At 39.1% G+C, this 27794-nt stretch overlaps 1 protein-coding gene across 4 annotated transcripts in view; it reads left to right on the forward strand.

Annotated features, from left to right (window-relative positions):
* GABPA (GA binding protein transcription factor subunit alpha) overlaps positions 1–27078 on the forward strand; it is a 33030-nt gene extending 5952 nt beyond the window's left edge. For all 4 annotated transcript variants that reach the window (XM_080653978.1, XM_080653976.1, XM_080653979.1 and 1 more), the window contains exons 2-10: positions 412–514; positions 2911–3055; positions 4488–4572; positions 6181–6426; positions 11866–12060; positions 13843–13896; positions 14803–14943; positions 15531–15723; positions 23444–27078. In XM_080653978.1, coding sequence (XP_080510104.1) covers positions 438–514; positions 2911–3055; positions 4488–4572; positions 6181–6426; positions 11866–12060; positions 13843–13896; positions 14803–14943; positions 15531–15723; positions 23444–23672 — 1365 coding nt within the window. In that variant the 5' untranslated portion in view covers positions 412–437 and the 3' untranslated portion in view covers positions 23673–27078. The remainder of the gene's footprint in view (positions 1–411; positions 515–2910; positions 3056–4487; positions 4573–6180; positions 6427–11865; positions 12061–13842; positions 13897–14802; positions 14944–15530; positions 15724–23443) is intronic.
* The last annotated feature ends 716 nt before the right edge of the window (positions 27079–27794 follow it).

Consider the following 27794-nt stretch of genomic DNA (forward strand, 5'->3'; position numbering starts at 1 on the left):
CCAGTTAGGGCATACAGTTCAGCTTTTAGGTAAACAATAGTGGTTCATCTACGTTCATTGATTTTTAAGCTGCAAGTTTGTATCTGTTACTGAGACTGAAGTTGCTTTAATATAGTTGACATACCTTTCATTTGATTTTGAAGTAGCTTGAGTTAATTTATTGACTGAGATTGGGCTGAACAAGTCCCAATAAATCCAATAGAACGATGGAGAATTCATGTCAGGCTAATAAGCACCACGTTTAACAAAAACTAGTTTATCATTATCATGTGGATTTTCTTTTATGTGTGAAGATTACTTCTTCCTGTTCTACTTATCCTCTGTTCTTATTTGAATTGGGTCTCTACTTCTTGTGTAGCATTTCTCTTTATGCAGATAATTTTAAAATGTCTTAAAATTTAACTCTTACAGGGTTGAGCTTTTGAAGTACTTCAACCATGACAAAAAGAGAAGCAGAGGAGCTGATAGAAATTGAAATTGATGGAACAGAGAAAACAGAATGCACAGAAGAAAGGTTGGTATTATCTGAATTTATATATTATGAACATACATTAAAATTAAGAATCAAGCCAGAGTTCTTTTGGGGCCTTTTTTTTTTTTTTCAACTGACAGCGTTTTGGGGAATAACGTATTGCTTTTTTACTCTGACTTGATGAATTTATAGCTGAGAGGGAAAGATAGTTTTAAAAGATAGTAATATGCCCTAGCCGGTTTGGCTCAGTCGATAGAGCATTGGCCTATGGACTGTAGGGTTCTGGGTTCGATTCCTGTCAAGGGCACATACCTGGGTTGCTGGCTCCATCCCCAGTAGGGTGTGTGCGGGAGGCAGCCCATCAATGATTCTCTCTCATCATTGATGTTTCTATCTCCCTTCCGCTCCAAAATCAATAAAAACATATTTAAAAAAAAAAAGTAACATGCATAGCTAGTAATAATCAAGCAGTTAATTGTGATGATTTTAATCCCTCATGGCACTGTTTGATTATTTTTTTCTTTCATCTGTGCCGGTTATTTTGATTTCCTATAGAGTTTAATTCCCAAACTGAACTAATGTAACAAATATCTGTAAGTAACTACTATGACCTATCAGGAGTATATATGAGACAGTAACCTGCCCTTGTATAGGCCACATTGTGTTTGAGAAGGTATACAGGTATATGAGTAATTATGTGTATAGTACTAAGCATATAGAGTAGTGAAAGGTATTAGTTCTTGGAATAGTAATAGAATATTACTCCATTAAGTAAGAAGGGCTGTGGTTGTAAGTTCAGAATCCAAAGGGAGAATATGGGTAAAAATAGTGATTTGGGAGTTAAGAAGGAGGTTAGGGTTAAGGCTGATGGTCAAAGCAGGAGATGAGATAATACACTGAAAGTAAAAGGGCCTAAAGAGGAGTAGAGAACTTCTATATAGTAAAAGTTTAGAATAACTGCAATGAGAATGGACCAAATTACTAAGATTGAATAGGATGTTGAATGTTTAGGGTACAGCTAAGATTTTAGACCTTTGTTTTTTTAAATGAGGTTTTGTTTCATTTATTTTTTTATTTTTTTTATATATTTTATTGATATTTCACAGAGAGGAAGGGAGAGGGATAGAGAACTAGAAACATCGATGTGAGAGAAACATCGATCAGCTGCCTCCTGCACACCTCCCACTGAGGATGTGCCCGCAACCAAGGTACATGCCCTTGACCGGAATCGAACCCGGGACCTCTCATTCCGCAGGCCGACGCTCTATCCACTGAGCCAAACCGGTTTCGGCTAGACCTTTGTTTTTTAAAAATTTGTTTTATTGTGGTAAGAGCACTTAACATGAGATCTACCCTCAACAAATTTTTCAATGTACAATACTGTGTATTTAACTATAAGAACCATGTTGTACACCGACCTCTAGAACTTACTCATCTGGCATAATTGAGATTTATACTAGTTGTTTAGCAGCTCTCCATATTTTCTGCCAGCTGGCTGTGGTCACTCATACCACCTCCTCTTCTCAGAGGAGAGGTCTGGCTCTAGCTCTTAGGAGAACCCCATGTTAGCTGTCCTCGGTCCTATCCTCTGCCTCCATACCCTCGCACAGGAATATTTTCCTGACAGAAAAGGTCATAACTGCCCAAGAGATCTTAATTTTTTTAAAATATATTTTATTGATTTTTTACAGAGAGGAAGGGAGAGGGATAGAGAGTTAGAAACATAGATGAGAGAGAGACATCGATCAGCTGCCTCCTGCACACCCCCTACTGGGGATGTGCCCGCAACCAAGGTACATGCCCTTGACCGGAATCGAACCTGGGACCCTTCAGTCCGCAGGCCGACGCTCTATCCACTGAGCCAAACCGGTCAGGGCAAGATCTTAATTTTTTTGATAGAGAATTTCAGTATGTTTCACTATGCTATTTTCTTTAACAGAAGAAACAGTAGAGACTACATGTCTCTCTTACTCAACAAATTACCCCAGAACTTAGTTCTGGCTTTAAGGTATTTCATGTGTTTGCAGTTAAGCTGTCGGTCTGGCTATAGTCATCTGAGGAATTGACTGGGGCTAGCATATCTGTTTACAGGATCACTCATGAGACTGGTGATATGACTCTTCACTTCCTGACCGCATGGGCTTCTCTGTAGAGCTGCTCATGCTGTGGCAAATGGCCTGAGAGAGCATGCGCACCAAGATGGGGGACTGCAGTGTTACTTTACATAACCTAATTTAAGAAGCCATACATCACTTCGGACTTAGTCTTTTGGCAGCACTATTTGGTGATAAGTCTACCACTATGAATGATGTCTATGCAGACATGAGTTTCAAAGACCAGAAATGTGTTTTGGTATTCAGTTTTGGTTTGAGCGTATTGTTACTTTAATTTTCAGAGTAAAAATGTAATTTTTAACCATTATGTTCTTTAACATTTAGCATTGTAGAACAAACCTACACCCCAGCTGAATGTGTAAGCCAGGCCATAGACATCAATGAGCCAATAGGCAATTTAAAAAAACTACTAGAACCAAGACTACAGTGTTCTTTGGATGCTCATGAAATTTGTCTACAAGATATTCAGGTAATCTTTTTTTAAAATTTATATTTCAGCATTTAAGTGCATATCTGAAAATCAGAATTACTTTTTGTCATCAATTTGTCATTGTGTAAAATACATTCACTATATTAAGGTGATATGAGGGGAAAAAGCACTCATACTTAAAGGATATAGAATTATGAGTAAAGATATCCATATCTAGGTCAGGTAGCAAAGCCATAAGTTCCTTATTAATTTTGTGATCAGAGATTTAGCATAAACCTGACCTTAAATGTGTATACTTGGTTGATAACAGCAAGTATCCTATATAATAAAACCCTAATAAGCAAATCGATCGAACAGCAGGAATGACCTGTCGCTATGATGTGCATTGACCGCCAGGGGGCAGACGCTCAACGCAGGAGGCTGGGGGCAGCTCCTGCGTTGAGCGTCTGCCCCCTGAGAGGGAGGCGACTGGCAGCAGCGATGCCGGGCGGGGGGAGGGGGGGCAGGCCAGTGGGCAGCGCCAGGCCTGGGGGTCAGCAGGACCCCCAATTGCCCGTCTGCCAGTTGCCCCACAGATGGCCCTGATCACCGGCCAGACCTAGGGACCCTACCCTATATATTGGGAACAGTCTCTTAGATTTAAAAATTAAAACCTGGCAAGGCTACTCTAACACTGAAAAAGCAGGATGATGCAGCGATGACATGCATGGACTCTGGCTTGCACATTTTGTGGTCAGCCCTGATTCTGACACTGACACCTGTGTGACAAAGCCAATTACTTCTCTCTGCTTCAGTTTTCCACCCATAAGATGGGGAAAATGGTACTACTGCCTTAGAAGGATCATGTTATGTACTAGTTTTTATAATCAGGGCAAAAAAAATATGTAGCTGCTCATACAACAGCAAGATGCCTTTCACATGTGTGAAAAGTATGGTCACTGGTGCATGCAGCGTCTCGGATTGCGAGAGGGATGCCCGACTGCCCGACATCCCCCAAGGGGTGCCGGATTTTGGGAGGACGCAGGCCGGGTTGAGGGACTAACCCCCCCCCCATGCATGAATTTTGTGCACTGGTCCTCTAGTTATATAAATAAATTTATTTAAATTGTCCCCACTAATTAAATATCCTTGCTTTTTAATGATAGATAAATTGCATTGTTTTCTACTTTACTTTTACGGAATAAACAATTGCTTTTTGGCATTATTTAAAATCCTAAACTAAACTCTAGAGCTAGAGAAAACTGCAATTTAAAATAAATTCTGTTCTTTATGTTGTCCTTAATTACTACCACAGTGGTTAAAATATTTTAAATTTTGGCAAAGAATTACATGATATTACAACTTGCACAATTAAATGTGTTCTTATAATTTAATTAGTATACTTCAGTGGTTAAGTATAGTTTGATATATCCATTTTTATTAAACCAGATGATTATGTGAAAATAATCTTACTCCTTTTACCCATATTTAGCTGGATCCAGAACGAAGTTTATTTGACCAAGGAGTAAAGACAGATGGAACTGTACAACTTAGTGTACAGGTAATTTCTTACCAAGGTAAGTTAATTTTTGTGTAGTTATTTAAAACTGCACTCATGTTTTTCTAATATGAGAAATCAATTTTATAAGTTTTGGGTCTTTTAGATGGTTGTCTAAATTACTTAATGTGATATTATAGCCAAATATTAAGGCTTTTAAATGAATTACTGTATCTGTCGAGGTGAAGCAGATAGTATCTCACATTTTACCTGGTTTAGTCAGCAAGGTAGGGTAGTAAATAACAGGATGAGAGAGGGCTGGAAGAATGGGTTCTAGTTGGCTTTCTAAGAATGACTCAGCCACAGCGCAGTGCGGGACTGACACTGCCTGCCATAAGCTAGAACCATGCTACCTTTTCAGTGCTCCACAGGAGCCAGAAAATGGATGCCATGTGCCTGCTTATCCCCTCTTAACTCATTTCTTAATAGAAGGCTCATGCCAGTGATTCTAGAGCCTAAGTCCCTTGCTGCAAAGGAGATCTAGACTCTGCAGTTGAGCACAAAAGGAGAAATTTGCAAAGGAAGTTGCTTTATTCTCTTCCTCATCCCCACATTTTTTGGTACCTATTTACTAATAAGTTGCATACATGTTTCCCTTCTATGCCTAAATAAATGCATTTTCTAAAAATAAGGAATTCTTTTACATGACCATAATACAATGCTCAAAATCAGGAAATATTAATTGACACAACAATGTTACATAATACTAGAGGCCTGGAGCATGAATTTGTGCACTGGTGGGATCTCAGCCTGGCCTGCGGGATCGGGCAGAAACTGGCTCTCCAACATCCCCCAAAGGGCCCCAGATTGTGAGAGGGTGCAGGCCAGGCCGAGGGACCCTACCGGTGCATGATCAGGACTGGGGAGGGATGCGGGAGGGCTCCAGAGCATGTCTGGCCTGTCTTGCTCAGTCCCATGGGCCAGACCCCAGGAGCAAGCTAACCTACCGGTCGTAGTGTCTTCCCCCTGCTGGTCAGTGCACGCCATAGCGACTGGTCAACCAGTCGATTGTCTGTCCCCTGGTGGTCAGTGCATGTCATAACGAGTGGTTGAGCAGCGTTAGCATATCATCATCATATTATGCTTTGATTGGTTGAATGGATAACCGGACACTTAGCATATTAAGCACTTTTTATATAGGATTAGAGGCCTGGTGCGTACACGGGTAGGGTCCCTAGGCCTGGCTGGCAATCAGGGCCGATCAGGTTCCCCGCCTCCCGCCTTCTCCTTCCCTCCTTCTCTCGCCACCTGTGCGCCGCCACCACACGGTCCCCCTCCCCTCCCCGCCGCCTCCCCACCTCCTTACCTTGCTTCTTCAGTGCCCTGCCACTGCCGCTGGTCACCCACCATGTTCTGCGCCGCCCCACTCATGGTTAGCACACATCACAGTGAGCAATTGAACTCCCGAGGGGACACTGCATATTAGCTTTTTATATATATAGAATACCAAAATTCTATTGAATTGTTGTTTTTATCATTTAATAGGACTCTGTTAAATTCTCTAGACATATTGCTAAACATTTAAAATGGAGTTTTGCTCTATCATTTGAGAACATATAAACTCAACTAAATTTTGTTAGTCAATTTCATGTTTTCATCTGGATATTTTTTTAATCCACTGTTAAAGGAATTGAACCAAAGCTCAACATCCTTGAAATTGTTAAACCAGCGGAAACAGTTGAAGTAGTCATTGATCCAGATGCTCATCATGCTGAAGCAGAAGCACATCTTGTTGAAGAAGCTCAAGTGATAACTCTTGATGGCACAAAACACATTACAACCATTTCAGATGAAACCTCGGAACAAGTGACAAGATGGGCTGCCGCACTAGAAGGTTATAGGAAAGAGCAAGAACGCCTTGGGATACCCTATGGTAAGAAAATACATAATTTCATGTTAGGTAGGATAATAAGAATTAAGCTTGACATAGAAGATACTAGGGTAAGTTATAATTTGTTTTAAATGTAGAATTTTTAGGGAGAATATTAATTTTCTGTATTTCTCCCTTTTTGAACTATAACACATGATGGATAAATACTGTCCTGGGTGTTAAGAATACAAAGAAGTACAATCGGGCTTCATTTAACAATGGGGTGCGTTCTTAGAAATGCACCATTAGGCAATTTTGTCATTGTGCAAACACAGAGCGCACATGTACAAACATACGAGCTAGAGCCTATCTATCACACACTTAGACTGTCAGGTATACTCTATTGCTCCTAGGCTGTCGACCCATAATATATCATGTTACTGTACTGAACACCGTTGGCAATTGTAACATAATGGCAAGTATTTGTGTATCTAAACATAGAAAAGGTACAGTAAAAAGACGGCACAGAAGATAGAAAGGATACACATGAGTGGAGTGTGCAGGACTGCAAGTTGCTCCATGGGAGTCAGTGAATAAGTGGTGAGTGACTGTGAAGGCCTAGGGAGTTACTATACACTATTGTAGACTTTGTAACCTCTTTACACATAATTTACCAAAAAAGCTTATTTCACCAATAAATTACCTTAGCTTCCTGTATCTTTATTACTTTTAAATTTTTTTAAACTTTTTAGCTCTTTTGTAATAGCATGTAGCTTAAAATACACATTTTACAGCTGTACAAAAATATTTTCTTTAGATCCTTCTATAAGCTTTTTAAATTTTTTATTTTAACTTTTTAACATTTTTTGTTAAGAACTAAGGCAAATGCATTATCCGAGGCCTGCACAGAGTCAGAATCATCATTATCACTGTCTTCTACCTCTACATTTCGTCCTTTCTACTGGGAGGTCTTCAGGGGCAATAAGTAACTTCCATGGTGCTGTCATCTCCCATAATGACAATGCCTTCTTCTGGAATACCTCCGACGGACCTGCCTGCGGCATTTATTGAGGAGGTGTCACTCTTTTTAGAAATACATCTATCGTGGTTTGCTTTAAAAAAAATTTTTTATCATAGGTTTATTTGTAAACAGATAATGAACATTCTTCTCTGTTAATGGAAACCTTTCAGTGTTGAGGTCCATGTTTTCAAAGTTTTTAAGGAGCTTGTTGAGGTCTGCAAAAGCTTCTAAACCCTTCACTGTCAGTTTTCTCGGGGTTTCTTTTCTTCTGCAGTATCCTTTTCTCTTGCTGCTTCTTCAGCTATGCGTTCCTGTGCCAGATCCAACAACTTCTCATGAGTCAGTTCCTCAGGAACCACCTCTAGGAGCTCCGCAGTGTCCGCCTCTTCCACACCCAGGTTAAGGTGTTTGCCATCTCAACCACAGCTCTTGGTTTTTGCAACTTTTGTACCACACAATGTTAAAATCATTAGAACGTCACTAGGTGATAGGAATTTTTCAGGTCCTGTTATAATCTTATGGTACCACTATCATAAATGTGGTCCATTGTTGACTGAAACATCGTTATGCAGCACGATTGTATTTAAAAAAAAAAGTACACCCTTAGGGTATAAACAGTGTAGTTGCTGTGAGAGAAGGTAGATGAAAAGAGGTAATTTCCATAATGATAATGTGTTTTTAAGCTGTTACATGCTATTAGCATCTCAAACAGGTCATAGTGGGATTTATTCTAGACAAAGAAATTGTTGGATAGAGAAGAACATTCCTGACAGGAAAAGTATGTGGAAAACTGGGAAGTGGGAGAATGCAGGAGTAGTGAGGAGATGTAGTGGGTAAGGAGTTATTTTGTAGCATTATAGAACCCAAGTTGGGGTGTGTGTGGGAGGCAACTGATTGATGTTTCTCTCTTACTTTGATGTTTCTCTTTCTCTCTCTCATTCTTCCTACCTTCCTCCTTATTTTCCTCCCTTCCTTTCTCTAAAAATCAGTAAAAGCATATTAGGTGAGGATTTTAAAAAAAAAGATTGTCAAGTGTCATTATGTGTAGATTTATTTCTTGGGTCTCTTAAATTTCTCTGAAGAATTGGCCAGAAATCTCTCAGGAATAGAAGGTTGACATGAGGATTTAGGGTTAATGTGGATGTGAATACTACATTCTGGAAGTGGAAAGGGACATGAAAGGTGGGGAGGTAGAGAGGGTATCACTCCTCAGTTTTTTAAAATTTAATTTTATTTAAAACTAGAGGCCCAGTGCATGAAATTTGTGCACTGGTAGGGTTCCTGGTGGCTGCTGGCCGGGGCCTCCCTCCCTTCCCCCAACTGGACCTGCTCCTGCCCCTGCCCCCTGGTCGAATTCCTGGAAGAACTCCCGTTGAGGGGACAATTTGCATACTACGCTTTTATTATCTAGGATAGATTTTTATTGATTTCAGAGAGGAAGGGAAAGGGAAAGAGATAGAAATAACAAAGATGAGAGAGAACCATTCATCTGCTGCCTTCTGCATGCCCTCTACTGGGGATCAGGCCTGGAACCTGGGCATATGCCGTTGACCAGAATTGAACCTATTCACTGAGCCAAACCGGCTAGGGCTCACTCCTCAGTTTTTAGACTTTTTTTTTACTGAGATCAGTTTTCTCAGTCTGTGCTTTGTGTCTCTCCCTGGTTTTCACGTGTGTGGGGATGCTTCCATTCGATTGGCTCCTGAGGATGAAGGCGAGGCCCTGGAGATTCTAAACACACCAGATACTTTAAATCAATCTCCACATGTTTCACTTAAACCTCTCCTGCTACTTGGAGCCACCATGACCTAAGCCAGTAGGGGTTCTGTAGGCAGGAATACTTTCACTTAATTGGTATACTTGATAGATCTTTTAGGTTATAGCTTTTCCTACTTTGCTGGCTTGTCACTCTGCTTATTGTCTTCGAAAAATTTGTGGAAATCTCCCAAATCATTTCTGACATTTCCCAGTTATATTCCTATGAGTTTTCATCTCTTAAAAAGTCCTTTACTGTCATTTTACAGGAGTCTGAGAAAAGAAGCAAGCATAGCCAATTAGTAATGTCAAACCAGAAGTACTGATATCCTATATAATAAAAGGGTAGTATGCAAATTGACTGAATGGTGGAACAACCGGTCTCTATGATACGCACTGCCCACCAGGGGGCAGATGCTCAATGCAGGAGCTGCCCCCTGGTGGTCAGTGCGCTCCCACAGGGGGAGCACCACTCAGCTACAAGCTGGGCTGACGGCTGGCGAGTACAGCGGCCTGCCTCCGCAGCAGCTCTAAGGATGTCCGACTGCGGCTTAGGCCCACTCCCCACAGTCGGACGTCCCTCGAGGCTCCCAGACTGTGAAAGGGCACAGGCCAGGCTGAGGGACGACACCCCCCTCCCCCCCAGTGCACGAATTTTATGCACCAGGCCTCTAGTTATTTCAGAAAACAAATCAGACTATTTTTAACTATCTCTATTTTCTCCTAACTTTTTTTGTTTCTTTTTATCTACAATGAGCTTTCATAGACTTTTGTTAATCCTCACCCAAGTATATTTTTCCTTTTTATTTTTCAGTGAGTGGGAGGGATGAAGAGAGACAGAGAAACATTGATGTGAAAGAGACACATCAATTGGTTGCCTTCTGCACACCCCAGCTATGGCTGGGGATTGAGCCTGCAACCAAGGTATATGCCCTTGACTGAAATCAAACCTGGAACCCTTCAGTCCATGGGCTGATGCTCTATCCACTGAGCCAAATTGGCTAGGGTGCTTTCTTGGAATTTTAAAGAGAAGAGTGGTCTATAATGGTTTTTCTAACCGTCCGCACCCCCTCCTCTCTTATTTTTAAGTAGTATTCAAACATAGAGCCACTTGTTTCTCAGTTCCTGTCTGTTCCCTTAGTCCACTTTTATCTGGTCCTCCTCTTTCCTTTTCCTTGTGCTCATTTTTAATTCCTCTCCCACCAGTTTCTCCTCTTTGTGGTCCACTCTCTGGAAGTGATTTTGGCTCAGTTTGAAAAAGTCATAGGTGTTACACTGCTCTGGCCCCTTAAACCTTACCACAGACCTTTGTATTCAGCTGTTGTTGGATTGGGCAAAACTACTTTGAGTTGCTCCTTTCACCTTGGCCTGTTGTGCTTTTAATGAATACTTCCTGACTGTTCAGGTTTACCTGCTTTCACAGTGGATAATGTGAGATGTCTCTTTGCTTCTCCCTGTGCATTCTGCACAGATGCTGATACTGTGGAGGGCTTGTGGCTATTACTGCTTTGCCTTTATCTTGCATGTATTTTGGGGTCCATGGGATAACTTATCCCCTGGTTTTATTGTAAATATTAATGGATTTTTTGTTTTGCTCTTTAGTTGCTTTTAGTGATTTTTTTTTTTAATTCAGAGAAATTTAAAACTGCTGCCATCTTCTCAGAATCCTCCTTCCTTAACTTCTTTGTGAAAAATCAAATAATCAATTCTGTGGTTATTAGTCCTGTATTCTTATATTGATTATGTTCATTTTACTATAAAATGGCTCTTGATAAGTACCTAAACATTATTTTTATCACTTATTTTCATATTGAATAGCATGTATCTTGATGGCATATAACCACTATCATTTGGATTGATCATCTCCATGCATCAGTACCTATACCAAAATTAATTCAGCTGGTATTTATTAAACCTCTCTGGGTAGAATGCTGTTAGGTCTCAGGGATACAACAATGAAATATTTATACGTGTTGGCTATTTTTTCATTTGTGAATTTAATCAATAAAACGTGATGAGGACATGAAACTGTTTGGATTCACCTTTTGTAAATTCAACAAATGTATGCACAAGGCACTGTGGTAAGTTTTGAAGATAGAATGGTTTACACGACACAGTCCTTGTATTTAATTAAGACCTTAATGAATTATAGGGGAAGAAAGCTAAGTAAAGAGGCAGTTAGCATGTTGTATGGTAAGTGCCACCATAAGGGTAAATGCAGAGCAGCCAGCTTTTTACAGGAAGTGGAAGGGAGGAATGAGTACTTTGTTCACATTTTGGATAATAAATTAGCTCCTTAGAAACTCCACCCCCCTTTTTTTCCCCGGTGCACCAAATCATACACTGCTACAAGATAATTTTTTAAACTTGGATAACTTACTCCATAATCACATATATTATTCTAGTTGGCCCACTGGAGAGCAATTTAGCATTTTGTTTTTCTTGATAAAATTTCAGACTGATGTAGAACCATGGGAATCCATCAAAAATTTTGATGAAGGAATTGAAAAATAGCTATGGAGAAAATGTAGCATAAAAATCTTTTTACTTTATGTACTGTTTGTTTACTTACTTGGGAGAAAAAGGCTGTCTGGATTTTATCTCTGTGTGTGTGTGTGTGTGTGTGTGTGTGTGTGTGTGTGTGTGTGTGTGTATTGACAAGTTAACTATAAATGTATATAATAAAAAGATGGAACTAGGCTAATGCTAATATTTTTTCTTTTTAGATCCTATACAGTGGTCTACAGACCAAGTCTTGCATTGGGTAGTTTGGGTCATGAAGGAATTCAGCATGACTGATATAGATCTCAGCACACTCAACATTTCAGGACGAGAATTATGTAGTCTCAACCAAGAAGATTTTTTTCAGCGTGTCCCTCGGGGAGAAATTCTCTGGAGTCATCTGGAGCTGCTTCGAAAATGTATGAATTGGAGTTATCTATTTACATTGTAACTTAAGTTTAATTTTTTTTTTACCTTTGTTATGGTAATTGCTTATTGATAATAGCAATAATACTTAACATTTATTAACTGGATAAGGCTGTGGTAAGAGTTTTATATGTATTATTTTATTTAATCTCTGTATTAAGGCTGTAAATCACCGAGTGCCTATATGGTCTTATTATAAGCTTTCAAAAACCTCTTTCCATGTTGTGCCTTCTATTTTGAGAGATCCCAGGAAAAAGACAAAACTTTCTGAAAATTAGGACTTAGAGGCTAATCTTATCAGTTGGTCACGCCTGTGCCATGTGATGGTGACTCTCTCTTTTGCCTTTTCAGACTAGGGCACCTTTGTTCATTTATAGTCACAAATAGAACAGTTTTAGTTTCAGTAGCACCTTTTACCTCTTCAAGGTACTTTTATAAAATTTGGGGTGGGGGGGGCCATCTGCCACAAACATAAGGCATGGATTTTTCTTCAAGACAGCAGTTCTTGGGGAAAATGCTCAAAACTAGGAATCTGGATAAAACGGTAGCGTCTTCAGTTTACTGAAAAGTTAACTATCTTTCAGGCACTGTGTTTCTGAAAAGCATTTGCTTTTAATCCTCAGGACAACCACATGAGGTGGTAGGTTGAGGATATCTCATTTAAACATGAATTAATGTTCAAGTTAGTTGAGTAACTTAACCAAAGTCACACATCCAGTGAGTGAGTGCTCGGATCAGAACCCAGATCTCTCCTGGGCTAGTTCCATGTAGTTGTTTAAACTCCCAAACTCAGGACCCCCAAAGACAACTTCCATCTGACAGGTGGAATTCAGACTTCTTTTTATTCCCAGCCTTTTCCAGCTCTGTGTGTCTGGAACTAGGTCCTGGCATGGTGCCCTAAGCAGAACTGTGTTGGGAGCCCAGGTCTCAGAACTCACGCTCAGTACACATATGGTTGCTGGTGGGTACAATTCAGTTTCAAGACAGAAGCTTTGGGGCAATAGTGGGCAGTAAATAGGCTAAAGTAATAGAGACTGGGAAGCATTCCTCTTGTTGGAGAGGTAAAGAATAGCATTTGAGTAAGGAATAGCAATAGATGAGTAACGAATGGTTCTCTAATGGATTACGTTAGGGCCTTTTATGATGTCCTCTTATACTGGGAGTTGTATTTGTAGACATGTTAAATTAATCTAGTTCAGTTGTGACATTTAGGACATTTACAGTTTTATTGAAAATGTATCTATCTTTAAAGCATTATCAAATTAAAGCAGTGTTATTTGAAAGTGGATATTAGAACAAATTATTAAATTATGAAGATTTCTCAGATCATCTTGAGAAGGAGCCTTTTTGAAGAGTATATATCTAAATAATTTCAATGTGGTGTATATTCTCATTTCTGATCTGATATTGAAGATTTTCATGTTTTACATGGTTTTATGTAGATAGAAAAATAGATATAGATATTTACATTTAGAAATTATAGATATTTACTTTAGAAATTACTCTCTGAATAATGAACTCTAAAAGAAATTGAAGCTTTCCCTGCTACTTCTCTTAAAAATATCTGTTCGTTATAAAGTGACTATCAAATATTTTTTAAAGTTATCATGCCAGTAACTTTCAATTGTTTAATGTTTTGCTTTTTTGTTTGTTTGGTTTTGTTTGTAATTGTGGAGTTTCTTATAAAAGGATCAAATTTATTAAGTTCAATTTTACTGGATTGGGGTTTACATTCTGGTTTTAAATAAAAACAAATTTTTATGTGTGTTCTTCAGATGTATTGGCAAGCCAGGAACAACAGATGAACGAGATAGTTACAATTGATCAACGTGAGTATTCATGCCCATAACATAAGGCCCATTTATCAGTAAGAAATGTTTCCTTTATTCAGTACTGCGAGATAGTAAAAAAAGAACAAACTAAATATTTATGAAGTATTTTAGATATACAAAGAAATAATAAACAACCACCATCTATATACCATAACACCATACACTATTAAAAACTAAATATTTATATATAAAATCTAAACTTTACCAGTTGTAGATCCTGTTTTAAATGACTATCCTGAAGTGGATGTTTATCACTGTGTAGATATTTACCAATTATGTAACCATAAACACTTTATAGCATTGTTTTGCACATTTAAACTTTTTGGGTAGAAGTTATGAGACTTACCCATGTTGATACTTACTGCTCGATGTCATTCATTTTCACTGCTGTATATTAAACTTTGTCAACATCACTGAATAAGCATTTGTCAGAATATACATGAGATTCTTTGATTGTAGTATCATAAGGTTTCTACCTTTTCAACCTTACTAGGTATTACCAGTTTTTTCCTCAAAGTGGTGGTAAATGTTTGTACTCTCATCAGTAGTGGAATGTGAGTCCTCATTTGTCCACATTTTCTCCAGCAGTTGACAAACCATTTTTAATGAACAAATATTTTAAGACTGTATATACATCACTAAGTTATTTCAAAAATAAGAAGACCACCTCTTACTAAGTTGAGATTCATGAACTGTCATGCAAACCAACATCATACCTTATCCTCGGAACTTTTTCGTAATTTTGTTTAAAACTTATGGATTAAGGCTTTTTGAAATAATGCCTTTTGTTGAGGTAATTAGAGGGGCATTCGTTAAACTTAATTGCATTTTATGTCTTTCAGTAGTTTTTTTCCTGCTTGTATTAGAAGTGGAAACAGTTTTTTCCCTTGTCTTTATTTGCAGCTGTTCAAATTATTCCAGCATCAGTTCAGTCTGCAACACCAACTACCATTAAAGGTATAAACAGCAGTGCAAAGGCAGCTAAAGTACAAAGAGCTCCAAGGATTTCAGGAGAAGATAGAAGTTCACCTGGGAACAGAACAGGTATTTTTGCATTTTCATCTGGTATTTATAACATTTATTAAATTATGTATATTTTGTTTTATTTCACTACTAGGGGCCCAGTGCACAGATGCGTGCACCTGTGGGGTCCCTCGGCCTGGCCTGCGGGGATTGGGCAGAAACAGGCTCTCCGACATCCCCCAAGGGGTCCCGGATTGTGAGAGGGCACAGGCCAGGCCAAGGGACCCCACTGGTGCACGAGTGGGGCGGGGGAGGGACTGTGGGAGGGCTCCAGGGCGTATCTGGCTGGCCTCACCCAGTCTGGATCCGCCTGGACCCCAGCAGCAAGCTAACCTACATGTCGGACCGTCTGCCCCCTCATGGTCAGTGTGTGGCATAGCGACTGATCAAACGAATGGTCAGACACTTAGCATATTAGGCTTTTATTACATAGGATAGGATGTGAAAATCTGAGTATGGCCTATTTCTCTGGCAGTGCTTAGACAGTTTTGGGGGAAAAAACCTGTGCTTTTAGCTTGGCTGAGCTAAAAGCCAGAGAGCCTGTTAGTTGCCTTTTGCCCTTTTGTAATTCATAGCACTTTGGTCATTGCTTGTCCCTGTCAATTTAGGAAACAATGGCCAGATTCAACTGTGGCAGTTTTTGCTAGAACTTCTTACTGACAAGGATGCTCGAGACTGCATTTCTTGGGTTGGTGATGAAGGCGAGTTTAAACTAAATCAGCCTGAACTGGTTGCACAGAAATGGGGACAACGTAAAAATAAACCTACAATGAACTATGAGAAACTCAGTCGTGCATTAAGGTAACATTTATTACTTTTTAAATATCAAGCTTTTCTAAAATATGGCTCCTCCTTCTTGGTGTGAACGTTGTGATGTAATGGTGTTAAAATCCTTGACTTGTTCATAAGATGTTTTATATATATGCTAAAATTTTTCACACTTATGTTAAAAATGGCTTCTTAATAAAGAGTTTTTTTTACAGACTACTCTAAGATTATTTGCTTTGGTTTATCAGGGAAAGCCTTGATTTCTTCTTTATATCTGAAGGTTATCCCTAGCTGGTTTGGCTCAGTGCATAGAGCGTTGGCCTGTGGACTGAAGGGTCCCAGGTTCGATTCTGGTCAAGGGCACATGCCTGGGTTGCGGGCTTGGTCCCTAGTAGGGGGCGTGCAGGAGGTAGCCAATCAATGATTCTCTCATCATTGATGTTTCTCTCTCTCTCTCTCTCTCTCTCTCTCTCTCCCCCTCTCCCTTCCTCTCTGAAATCAATAAAAAAAAAAACAACATATGAAGGTTAACTGAGATTATTCTTGGCTGGCAGTTTTTACCTTTCAATATTTTGAATGTCATACCACTCCCGGCCTGTCCCATAATCTGCTGATACCTAATGGGGAAAAGTTACTTGTTTTTATCTGATTTAAAAGCAGATACTACTGTGTTTAAAACCAACATATTTAATCTTTGAGGTTTCTATTATTTACATAACAGATAAAGACGCTGTCATTTGCATAGGTGCATTGAGTGTAAACTTGAGCAAATATGCAAAATGTTGGATGCAAAATGGTGGCCTGTTTTCCTGTTTTTTTTCCTCCCCCTACAATCTGACTAAATCTGAATTTCCAACGTTTACATTGATAGAATTGAAATAGAATAAAATTATTTATAATTTCCCCTAAGTAGTATAAAATTTTTTTTCTCTTAATAAATCTTTATTGTTCAGATTATTACAATTGTTCCTCTTTTTTCCCCCCATAGCTCTCCTCCACCTGGTTCCCAACCCACCCTCTGCCCTTACCACCCCCCCTCCCCCCCGCCCCCGCCCCGGGCACTGTCCTCATCCATAGGTGTACGATTTTTGTCCGGTCTCTTCCCACACCCCCACACCCCCACACCTCTTTCCCCCTGAGAATTGTCAGTCCACTCCCTTTCTATGCCCCTGATTCTATTATATTGACTAGTTTATTCTGTTCATCAGATTTTTTATTCACTTGATTTTTAGATTCAGTTGTTGATATGTATTTGTTGTTCATAATTTTTATCTTTACCTTTTTCTTCTTCTTCCTCTTCTTAAAGAATACCTTTCAGCATTTCATATACCACTGGTTTGGTGGTGATGAACTCCTTTAGCTTTTTCTTATCTGTGAAGCTCTTTATCTGACCCTCAATTCTGAATGATAGCTTTGCTGGGTAGAGTAAACTTGGTTCTAGGTTCTTGCTATTCATCACTTTGAATATTTCTTGCCACTCCTGTCTGGCCTGCATAGTTTCTGTTGAGAAATCAGCTGACAATCGTATGGGTGCTCCCTTGTAGGTAACTGACTGTTTTTCTCTTGCTGCTTTTAATATTCTCTCTTTGTCTTTTGCTCTTGGCATTTTTTTTTTTTATATTTTATTGATATTTCACAGAGAGGAAGGGAGAGGGATAGAGAGCTAGAAACATCGATGAGAGAGAAACATCGATCAGCTGCCTCCTGCACACCTCCCACTGAGGATGTGCCCGCAACCAAGGTACATGCCCATGACCGGAATCGAACCTGGGACCTTTCAGTCCCCAGGCTGATGCTCTATCCACTGAGCCAAACCGGTTTCGGCATGCTCTTGGCATTTTAATTATGATGTGTCTTGGTGTGGTCCTCTTTGGATTCCTTTTGTTTGAGGTTCTCTGAGCTTCCTGGGGGAAGTTTTGTAAGTCTATTTCTTTCACCAGGTGGGGGAAGTTTTCTATCATTATTTCTTCAAATAGGTTTTCAGTATCTTGCTCTCTCTCTCTCTCTTCTGGCACCCCCATAATTTGGATGTTGGTACACTTGAAGTTGTCCCAGAGGCTCCTTTACACTATCTTCATATTTTTGGATTCTTTTTTCTTTTTGCTTTTCCAGTTGGGTGTTTTTTGCTTCTTTGTATTTCAGATCTTTGACTTGATTCTTGTGATCCTCTAGTCTGCTGTTGGATCTCTGTATATTATTTTTTTATTTCAGTCAGTGTATGCTTAATTTCTAGTTGGTCCTTTTTCATATCCTCGAGGGTCTCACTAAATTTATCGGCCTTTTCTAGAAAATTCTTGAAAAACCTTATAACCGTGGTTTTGAACTCTATATCCTGTAGTTTGCTTTCCTCCATTTCTTTCATTTGTGACCTATTTCTTTGTCTCCACATTTTGGCTGCTTCCCTGAGTTGATAGAGTGGCTTTGTGTGGTAGGTGTCCTATAGGTCCCAGTGGCTCAGCCTCCCCAGTTACCTGAGGTGGACACTCTTGGTGCACCCCTTTATGGGCTGTGTGCACAGTCTTGTAGTTAAGCCTTGATTTTTGTTGGTATCACTGGGAGGAATTGACCTCCAGGTCAATTGGCTGTGAGGATCAGCTGTGTCTTCGATGGGAGAACTTCTGTGCTGGAGACACCCTTATGGGGTAAGACTTGCTTCAGTGGGGCTTTGGTGCTCACTGAGTCTGCCCCCTGAGTGTGTCCCTTATGGGTCTGAGGAGTTGTAATCTGGTTGGTCCTACTCTGGGTACACTGGCTCTTGGATCTCTAAGGAGGTGCAAATTTAGCCTCTGCCTGAGGCCACCCAGCAGGAGCTACGGAGGGATGTGCAGATTCCTCTTTGTTTGGGTTTTGGAGGTGCCCAGATGAGACCCAGCTGTGAAGCAGTGCCAGCTGCTGTGGGGCCTTGGGCCTTCTTTTGGATGTTCTGGGTTTCTCTGACTCAGCTGCAGTTTGTTAGGTAAATTTAGATTTCAAAGGACCAGGCCATTCATATGCAAAAGCCTCTGCGCACAGCTTGGATGGGGCAGAGTCTCAGGGCGGAGCAAACAGCAATGGCTTCCCATCAGCCCTGCCCTAAGAGGCCCCCGGGTCTCAGTGTCCCTTGGTAATTGCTGCAAGCACCTCTGAAAGAAAGCTGCCCTCGAGTTCCACCCGCTGCCAGACAGTCCAGTTTCCCCCGATATGAGTCTGGGTCCCCAGAGTCTCGCCCAGAACTGGAGTTCAGAGCAGTCGGGAGCTTGTGTCTCCCTCCGGATTGAAAAAGCCAGCCGCGTACTCAGTTGCCAGCCTTCTCTGCCCGCGCGCATGCCCGTGTGCCTCCATACCTCTGCTCTTTACTTCTGCAGCTTCTCTGAGTCTCAGTGTGCTTTTCTCTTCCCTTCTGGTTGTAGAATTTCCACTTAGCTAGCCTTCCTGTGATTGTGGATGATATCCGTTTTGTCTTTTAGTTGTAGTTTTGAAGTTGTTGTGCGAGGCAGCAATTTCAGGTGTTTACCTATGCCACCATCTTGGTTTCTCCATATAAAATTTTTTGATGTAATTGCTATAAGGAATTATGTTTGCTACAATGATGGAAATTCAGTATGTTTTTAAGTATCTGGGAAGTAGTATATATAGGAATATCATAGAATTGTGTCTTTTAAAAAATTTTTTTGATGAGTGAATATAGTAAAGTAGTTCTGCAATTTACTTCTGTATTTCTAAATATCATTTTGTTGCTACTTCACATTTCCCTTGGACATTGAGTATGAGTTTCATAGTGAGAGATTATGATTATGACTAGTGGCCTGGTGCACGAAATTCATGCAGGGTTGCGGGGGGGGGGGGGCGCGTTGTTCCCTCAGCCCAGCCTGCACCCTCTCCAATCAGACATCTCTCTCGCAATCTGGAACCGCTGGTTCCTAACTGCTCACCTGCCTGCCGGCCTGATTGCCCCTAACCCCTCTGCCTGCCTGCCTGATCGCCCCTAACTGCCCTCCCCTGCTAGCCTGGTTGCCCCTAACTGCCCTCCCCTGCTGGCCTGATTGCCCCTAACTGCCTCTGCCTCGGCCCCCACCACCATGGCTTTGTCCGGAAGGAAGTCGGACATCCGGAAGATGTCAGTCGACCCGGTCTAATTAGCATATTACCCTTTTATTACATAGTATAGTTAGATCATATAGGATAGGCTTGTTTAAATGGGGGGGAAAGCCTTTTTCAGCAGGAGGAGATGCTCTTGGCAGACAAAAATACATAATCTCTGGACTGATAGCCAGCCATATGCCCTATACTGCCAAACTGGTCATTAAAAAATTGAACTGCTTTCTTATACCTTACACCAAACAGCTGCTGCCCTTAAAACCCCTCCTCATCCCCCACCTTAGGTTCTGCCTTCGCAGTTCATCCAGATTTGATTCTGATTGGTCGGTTTCTATGCCAGTCATCGTCAAAAGCTCCGCCTCCTAGGCAGCCATTGGCTCCTCGCACTTCACCCAGATTTGGTTCTGATTGGTCGGTTTCTATCCCAGTCAGCATCTCTGGGCCTATCTCCGGGCCTGATCAGAGAGGCGGGGCTGATCAGCAGCCCTGGCCAGGCCCGGAGAGAAAGAGAAAGGCAAGTGCTGATCAGCAGCTGCTACGGAGGCTATGGATCAGACCCTGCCTCTCTCTCCAGATTTCTCTCTGGGCCTGATCCACAGCCCCCTCCGCAGTCAGTGCTGGGTTGCCGCGCCTGCAGCCACGGCAGTCAATGCTGGGTTGCCACGGCAACCCAGCACTGACTGCAGGACTGATTTCCGGTCAGTCGAGCCTTCGGTCGTTTTGGATGTTACAGACCCTGAGTTTTTATATATTAGGATGCCTGTATCTATCAACAGTAGAGTGAATAAATAAATTGTGGTATACAAGAGAATATACTGTGTACCCATGAAAATGAACTGTTGTTGCTACAAGCATAGATACTGAACCTCGTAAATATAATCTTCAGTGAAAGAATTCAAACCCCCCAAAATCCAGACCCGTTCATATCCTATATGAATGCATTTAGACAGTAAAGTGCAAAAAGCAGAAAAACTGCCCTAACTGGTTTGGCTCAGTGGATAGTGTGTCAGCCTGCAGACTGAAGAGTCCCAGGTTCAATTCTGGTCAAGGGCATGTACCTTGGTTGTGGGCACATCCCCAGTAGGGGGTGTACAGGAAGCAGCTGATCGATGTTTCTAACTCTCTATACCTCTCCCTTCCTCTCTGTAAAAAATCAATAAAAATATATTTAAAAAAAAACAAAAAAGCAGAAAAACTAAGTTACAGCATTTAGGATGTATTTTTGGCCCGGCTGGCGTGGCTCAATGGTTAAGCGTCCACCTGTGAACCAGGATCATGGTTCGATTCCCGGTCACATTTTGGGTGGTAAGACTATAAATAAAAGCACTGAGATTACTATCATGAAACAGGATTGTGTTTATCTTTGAGGCAGGGAAAGTGATGATTGGGAGGAGCTGTGGAGGGGATTCTGGGGTGCTGGCAGTGTTGTTTCCTGACCTCATTTGTACTTAACAGGTGAATGTGCAATTTGTAATCACTGAGCTGTTCACTTTTTTGTCCTTTTTGTTTGTGTAGTATATTTCACTATTTAGAAGGTTAAAAAGATAATTTTTTTTTTTTTTCAAAAAAAAGAGGGAGGAAATAAATTATGACCATGAAAATTCAGGTATTGTGTACCTTTCAACTTTCCTCATTTTAGAGAGGGGGCAAATGCAATGAATTGGTGGTGGTTGTGTAATTTATCTACTAGATTGAAGGAAGTGTTAAATAAAATTAAAACTTAATGTATATAAATTTTTTATCACCTCTTGCCAAGAAACTTAAGACTATACCAACTTAATTTTTCTCTTTGAAATATAAAACCACTTCCCTTCTTCATTTTCCTTTTTTCTGTGGTGTCTGCTTGTACAGCCTTACATATTATGTAGAAACTAGAGGCCCAGTGCACAAAATTTGTACACTGGTAGGGTCTCTATTGGCTGCCGGCTGGGTCCTCCCTCCCTTCCCCCGACTGGCCCTGCCCCCTGGTTGAACTCCCGGATGACCTCCCAGTCGAGGGGACAATTTGCATACTATGCTTTTATTATATAGGATTTACTTAAGAAATTGAAATGCCAGTAGCATTTTAAACTGGATGCCAAGCATTTGGTGGTTTGTGGACTGAGATCTAAATTATGTATTAACGTAATTGACACAAAAGGAAACACAAGATTATAGCCAATGTTACATCTCTTACTGGGGGGAAGTGAACATGACTATTCTGTTTTTGCTGTTCTGCATTTAGGGAAAGATGACATGATTTCCTGTGTTTAGGTCAGTCATTTCATTAATGTACTCAATTAAATGGAGTGACTTTTATAATGAAATCCTGCTAAATATGGTAGTTTATACCAGTGGTACTTTTGCACATGTTCCTTTTGTAATAAGTCACTAACAGCTCTTGTCAAATGGGTGCATATAGGCAGTGTAATTTTAACATAAAGGCTTCACAGTCTGCCGGCCCAGAAGTATTCACTTACTCGCCCCCTCTCCACCCCCTTTTCATTGGAATTGGAATTGGCAGGGCATAGAAGTAAATAAAGTCTATTTTCTGAGTTAAATATAAATTCTGTTCTATTTCCATCTCCATAGAAAGCAGCAATAAACTAGACTTCTAGAGCAGTAGTTTTCAACCAGTGTGCTGCAAGAATTTTTATGCTATATCTATTTAGTCAGGGGCACTGACCTTTTTTCCCTTAGATTGTCAAATAAAAAATGACAACAATAGCTGTTTGGTGTGACTGAATCAAAATTATAACTTTTTTTTGTCAGATTGGCAAAAAATATATTTTGTGTGTGCCTCAGAATTTTAGTAATTTATGTGTTCCATGAGATGAAAAAGATTGAAAATCACTGTTTTGGAGTGATTTCCCCAAGGCTTAGAAGCATTGTTTCTTAGTGATGTACTACTTCCGTTTTTCTTTTTTGTTTCTTCTGCCCTGTTTACTTATACTTCTGAGGTTCCCTATTGGGTTTGGTGAATTTCTCAGAAAGGAAAGTCTTTACATATTAACTGAAGGCATGGTTACACAATATAGGGTTTTGTACAAGACAGAAAAGAATTGTGGACATTCCAAAAATCCATAGAATATAGTAAAAATTTCTTCGCATTATATGGTTCTTAATTATTAACATACCTTATATTTTATAGAGGATTATGTGCTAGTTATTGTATGTATAGGCACCTTGCAAAGATAATCCTTTTAATCCTCAACAGTTCTATGAGGGTAAGTACTGTTTTAAATCTTATTTTATAGAAGAGGAATAAAAGCTTAGAGAAAATGTGGCTTTCTTCTGGTCTCAAAGGAAATTTTAAGTAAAGATAGTAGATTTCGAATCTCAGCATTCTGACTCTAAGCCCCTGTCCATAGGGTTCTGTTACTGCTCCCAAAGGTTTTTGTTTTATTTAATAATGTTTGTTTTTAAATCAGTGTTTCATCCTAATTGTAGAAAACATGCTTTGAAAATGTAGTATGTAAAGTTTTGGAGTGCTGAGCATTGAAATTGTAGTAAGTAATGTTTTGAAGTTTCCTTGTATGGTAACATTAAATATTTCTATGTAACTTTTATGTTAACTTCTGTTATGATAGATGCAGTATTCTCCTATTCTTCTGCTTATGGAAGAGTGTGAAATACTGTGGGAAGTCCAAACTCTTTATTTTTTATATAGTACTGATGTGTTTTTCTCTTTTTAAAGGTATTATTATGATGGGGACATGATTTGTAAAGTTCAGGGCAAGCGATTTGTGTACAAGTTTGTCTGTGACTTGAAGACTCTTATTGGATACAGTGCGGCAGAGTTGAACCGTTTGGTCACAGAGTGTGAACAGAAGAAACTTGCAAAGATGCAGCTCCATGGAATCGCCCAGCCTGTCACGGCAGTAGCCCTGGCTGCAGCTTCTCTGCAAGCAGAAAAGGATAACTGAGCCCAGGATCTGCTGGGATTTCAAGGTCTTTCTTAACTATGAGAGCAAGCATTGCTCTTACCTTTATTACTGAATTTGAATCTTTATTTCTAGACTGTACAGTCTGATGCATGATTTTTTTTATAAATATTTCATACTCTTGTGAATTTGGATCTTTTTACTTTGAGCATATATTTTAGAATATGTGTATGTTACAGGATCACCACAATGGCTTCAGTATGAAGGCAGGTTCATTGTGGGTAGTTTGTTAACAGTCAGGAAAGCTAAACTGGTCAGTATTAATGTCTAGCCCTACCAAAAATAGCCAGCAGCATCTGAGGATGAAAAATAAATGAAGTATCTTCAGGAAACAGTCTGGCTTAACTATTTTTGAAAGTATAACTGTTTACCCTCTCTGCTGCTTTAGATGTTGCTTTACATAAAACCAGAAAATGGAACTTTAACGGCGAAAGCATGTGTGCCTGTTTCATCTAAGCAGGCAGAGCTAAAATAGTCATATCAAATAAAAGTATAATATTAATAAATTACTAAACTATTAGTATCAAGTTATTAAAGTAATTTATATATTTGCAAGCAAAGGACAAAGAAGTCAGCTGGCAGAAGAGCAGTACTGAGGAGGGAGACCCAGGTTTAAGTCTGGCTCAGGTCTTTGTATAGATTCGTAATGTCAGGTCAAGAATTTAAATTCTTCTAAGAGAAGCATTGAATCTAATAAACCAACTATTAAAAAATTTTTGAAATGATCTCTTTTTCCTGTCAGAGATCTAAAAAACCAAGAAGGTATACCTCAGCCAGAAAATTGGTTTGGCTTCTCTCTCTCTCTCTTTTTTTTTTTTTTTTTTAATTACCCTTTCATGCTGGTTTATTATGCAAAGCAGCTTACATGGTCATTGTGTTTCTGATGAAATGAAGATTTTAAATCAGTCAGCAGTACTTCACCTTTCAAGATATTAGGAAATTATTTGCAAATAGTTTAAAAAGAAAATTTTACCTCCAGTACAGGCAGTTTTCTCTTAAAGCAAAATTGCCCATTTATTTAATTTCTCTTTTTGAATATATATGAGTATACAGATATATGTATACATGTCCACATGACCATTTCCTATAAATACAGGTATACACATATATGAAGACATAATATTCAAAAGGAAAGATATTTGGAAAGGTAGTAACTCATTTTTTTAATCTTAAAAAATTAAATAATTCTTATAAATATGAAACTCTTTACTTACCACAAGCTAACACTAAGCAGAAGTGGCTAGAAATATGTATCTTTTTTGTTTGCTTGCTCGCTCTCCTTGCTTTCGTTTTGTTGTTTGTTTTAAGGTATTATGTACAAATCCTGATGTGAGATACGGGCAAATAACTTCTAATCCTCTTATAGCAGAAGATTTATTCTCAAATATTACTTTATGCACCTTCTCCCTCATCATTTACTTTAAATTCATCCCTCTAAACAGCTTTATAAGGGTTAATGTTTTTGACTAACCAGGAGGAAAGGGCCATGGTAATATAGGCAACGTGGCATTGCTAGCAGTTGCTGCCATCAATATACTAAATAGCATTTGGAATGAACCACAGGAGACGGCTCTTAGGAGCAAGGAGGAGAGGAGAGGTCTGTGATCTCTTTGTCTGATAACATCAAATCATAATTTTAAGTGCTGTGCTATAGGGCTACATAGTATAATGTTGGTCCATTTATATTACCATTTGTATTAAGTCCTTTAAGACTGCAGTACACATCTAAAAAAGAATGAAGTTCGTAACATCCCACTGTTACCATTTTATAAACACGCAAAATAGACTGACAGATTGTTAGTAGATATTGGGTGCAGTGGTTGCAAGAATATCTGAGTAGACTAGCAATATGAATTCATATACAAAAGCCCTACTTTCAGATAACTAATGGCTAAAAATAAGGTTTCGCACCATCCACTTATGGCCTAGGGCAGTGGTCGGCAAACTCATTAGTCAACAGAGCGGCAAACCGCGGCTTGCGCCGCCGCGGTTTGCCGACCACTGGCCTAGGGAATTGACAAATCACTTATAGTTCTAAAAAATTACACTATTCTGATTTATTTTCTAGAGCTTAAAATACTTTACTTTTGAAGTGCTTTTAAGGTGACATTATGTTAACATTTTAGCCAGGATGGCAGACTTCCTTTATATCTCAGTTATAGGTGTGTGTGAGTATACATTTTTTATGTTTTTAAAGCAAGGAACACCCACATTTCTTTTAGATCCCTAAAGTCAAATTATTATTTCGTCTGTAGCATTTCTCAGATGCTTAAAAACAACACATTCTCCATTTTTTTCTATAACAGTTTTTATTGTTCATTACAATTTGAACAGAGACAGTTCTCATACATGATCAAGTTTTTTTCTTTTTTCTTCGTTGCCTCTTATCATTTTATGCACCATAACATAGGTAGTTTGCCCAATTGATTCAAGAAATTTCTGTTACTTTGTGTCGTTACAGTAAACGATTTTCACTGTCCTTATTGAGGTTACAGTTATCAGAAAGTCAGGTAGTCTTTTCCCATATAGAAAGATTATGGAAGAAAATATAATTCACACTATTCATTCTTCGTTACGTTTTAATGTATGAATTTTTCATAGGAGAATTTACAATATATTTAAAGGAAGAAAGATAAAATTATTTGTCATCTTTTATACCTTAAGTACAAGAATAATGAAATGTTCACTTTTGTTTTAAAACTTGTTTTCCACATGAGGTTCTCACTGAGCCACCTTTATAGGTATAGAACTAGCCTGAAGTTTGGAGATTTGTGCTGGCATCAGAAAATCAAATTAGGCAGAATTACTTTGTGTGGTTGATCTTCACATGAATCAACTAATCATATTCATTTTGTATCAGTCTATGTCAGTTAATTAGGAAAATTTGTTTAGTTGTTTTTCTCCCCTGACTAATGGTGAAACTCAAGTATGATATTTCTTTAAAGATTTGTACCTCCAGATATTTACAGCAAGGTCTGCTATATTCCATATTCATCATTTTATGCTACTGCCTTTTAAAAAGAACCAGTGTATCTTTGAAATAGCACAAAAATGTTTTTAAATTCATAACTGCAAAACAACCTGTGACTAACTTAATGTCTTCATATCTAGGAAGTGTAAAAATATTGATATTTAGTGATATTTCACTTGCTGCCAGAAAAAAAAATTCTCAATTTTTTGTAAAAGGGAGGAGGATTTTTGCATACATTTTTACTCTTTAAATAAAGACACTTATACTGTCATAATAACAATTATGTATTTCTTTGTGGTTTTTATTTTTTTTGTAATTTTACATAAAACAGTTATTTTCTATTTTTACTCAGATAAAAATATTTGTGCATAAAATGTAAAAATAGTAAAATGAGAAAAATAAAACTATTATACAGTATATTTCCGTGTTAGACATTTTATTCCTGCAGTCTCAAGTTATAGGGATATTTGGTTGGATGAAAATACGACAGTCCACATCTGTTGTATATATCATTCCCACATACTTTAAAACCCTCAATTTGTGAAGAACAGATGTCATGAACTAAAATTGAGTGATAGAGTTTAGTCTTTAAAATGAATTAATGAATGAATGCATGCATGCATGAATGAATGAAACCCCATCCACAAAGCCGAACCGTTGTAGAATAACTGGAGAAATGTTAAGCCTGCATATGTCAAAAGGCAAGCCAATGATTATTAAACTAGAAATTCTTAGTAAAGTCTATTTTTGTTTTGATTTAAAAACATTACTTGTCCATGTTGGCTGAGTGACAGCAGGATGCTTCAGCCGGGACTGAAGTGCAGAGGAATCAAAGAGGACAGGAGAAAATGGCTTGTGCTTTTGTTTATGGTGAGCCAGTGGTCAAGACTTCGGCATCCCTGAAAAAGAAATTACGGTCTGAGTGAAATAAATTGCTTTAAAAACACAGCTAATTTTACCTACTTGGAAGTGATGTATATTTGTTCTCCCCAAACACTGATACATTTTTCTTTTTGGTGGGACTTTAAACCTGAATTTGCAAGCCAAGAACATGTTTAAATGCTTTCTTTTACCAAAGAACTTGTATGGACACACAATAGTGTGGTGAAGGGATGGGGGTGGGCTATAAGGGG

The sequence above is a fragment of the Plecotus auritus genome, assembly GCF_963455305.1.
Source record: "Plecotus auritus genome assembly, chromosome: 2".
Classification (NCBI taxonomy): Eukaryota; Metazoa; Chordata; class Mammalia; order Chiroptera; family Vespertilionidae; genus Plecotus; species Plecotus auritus.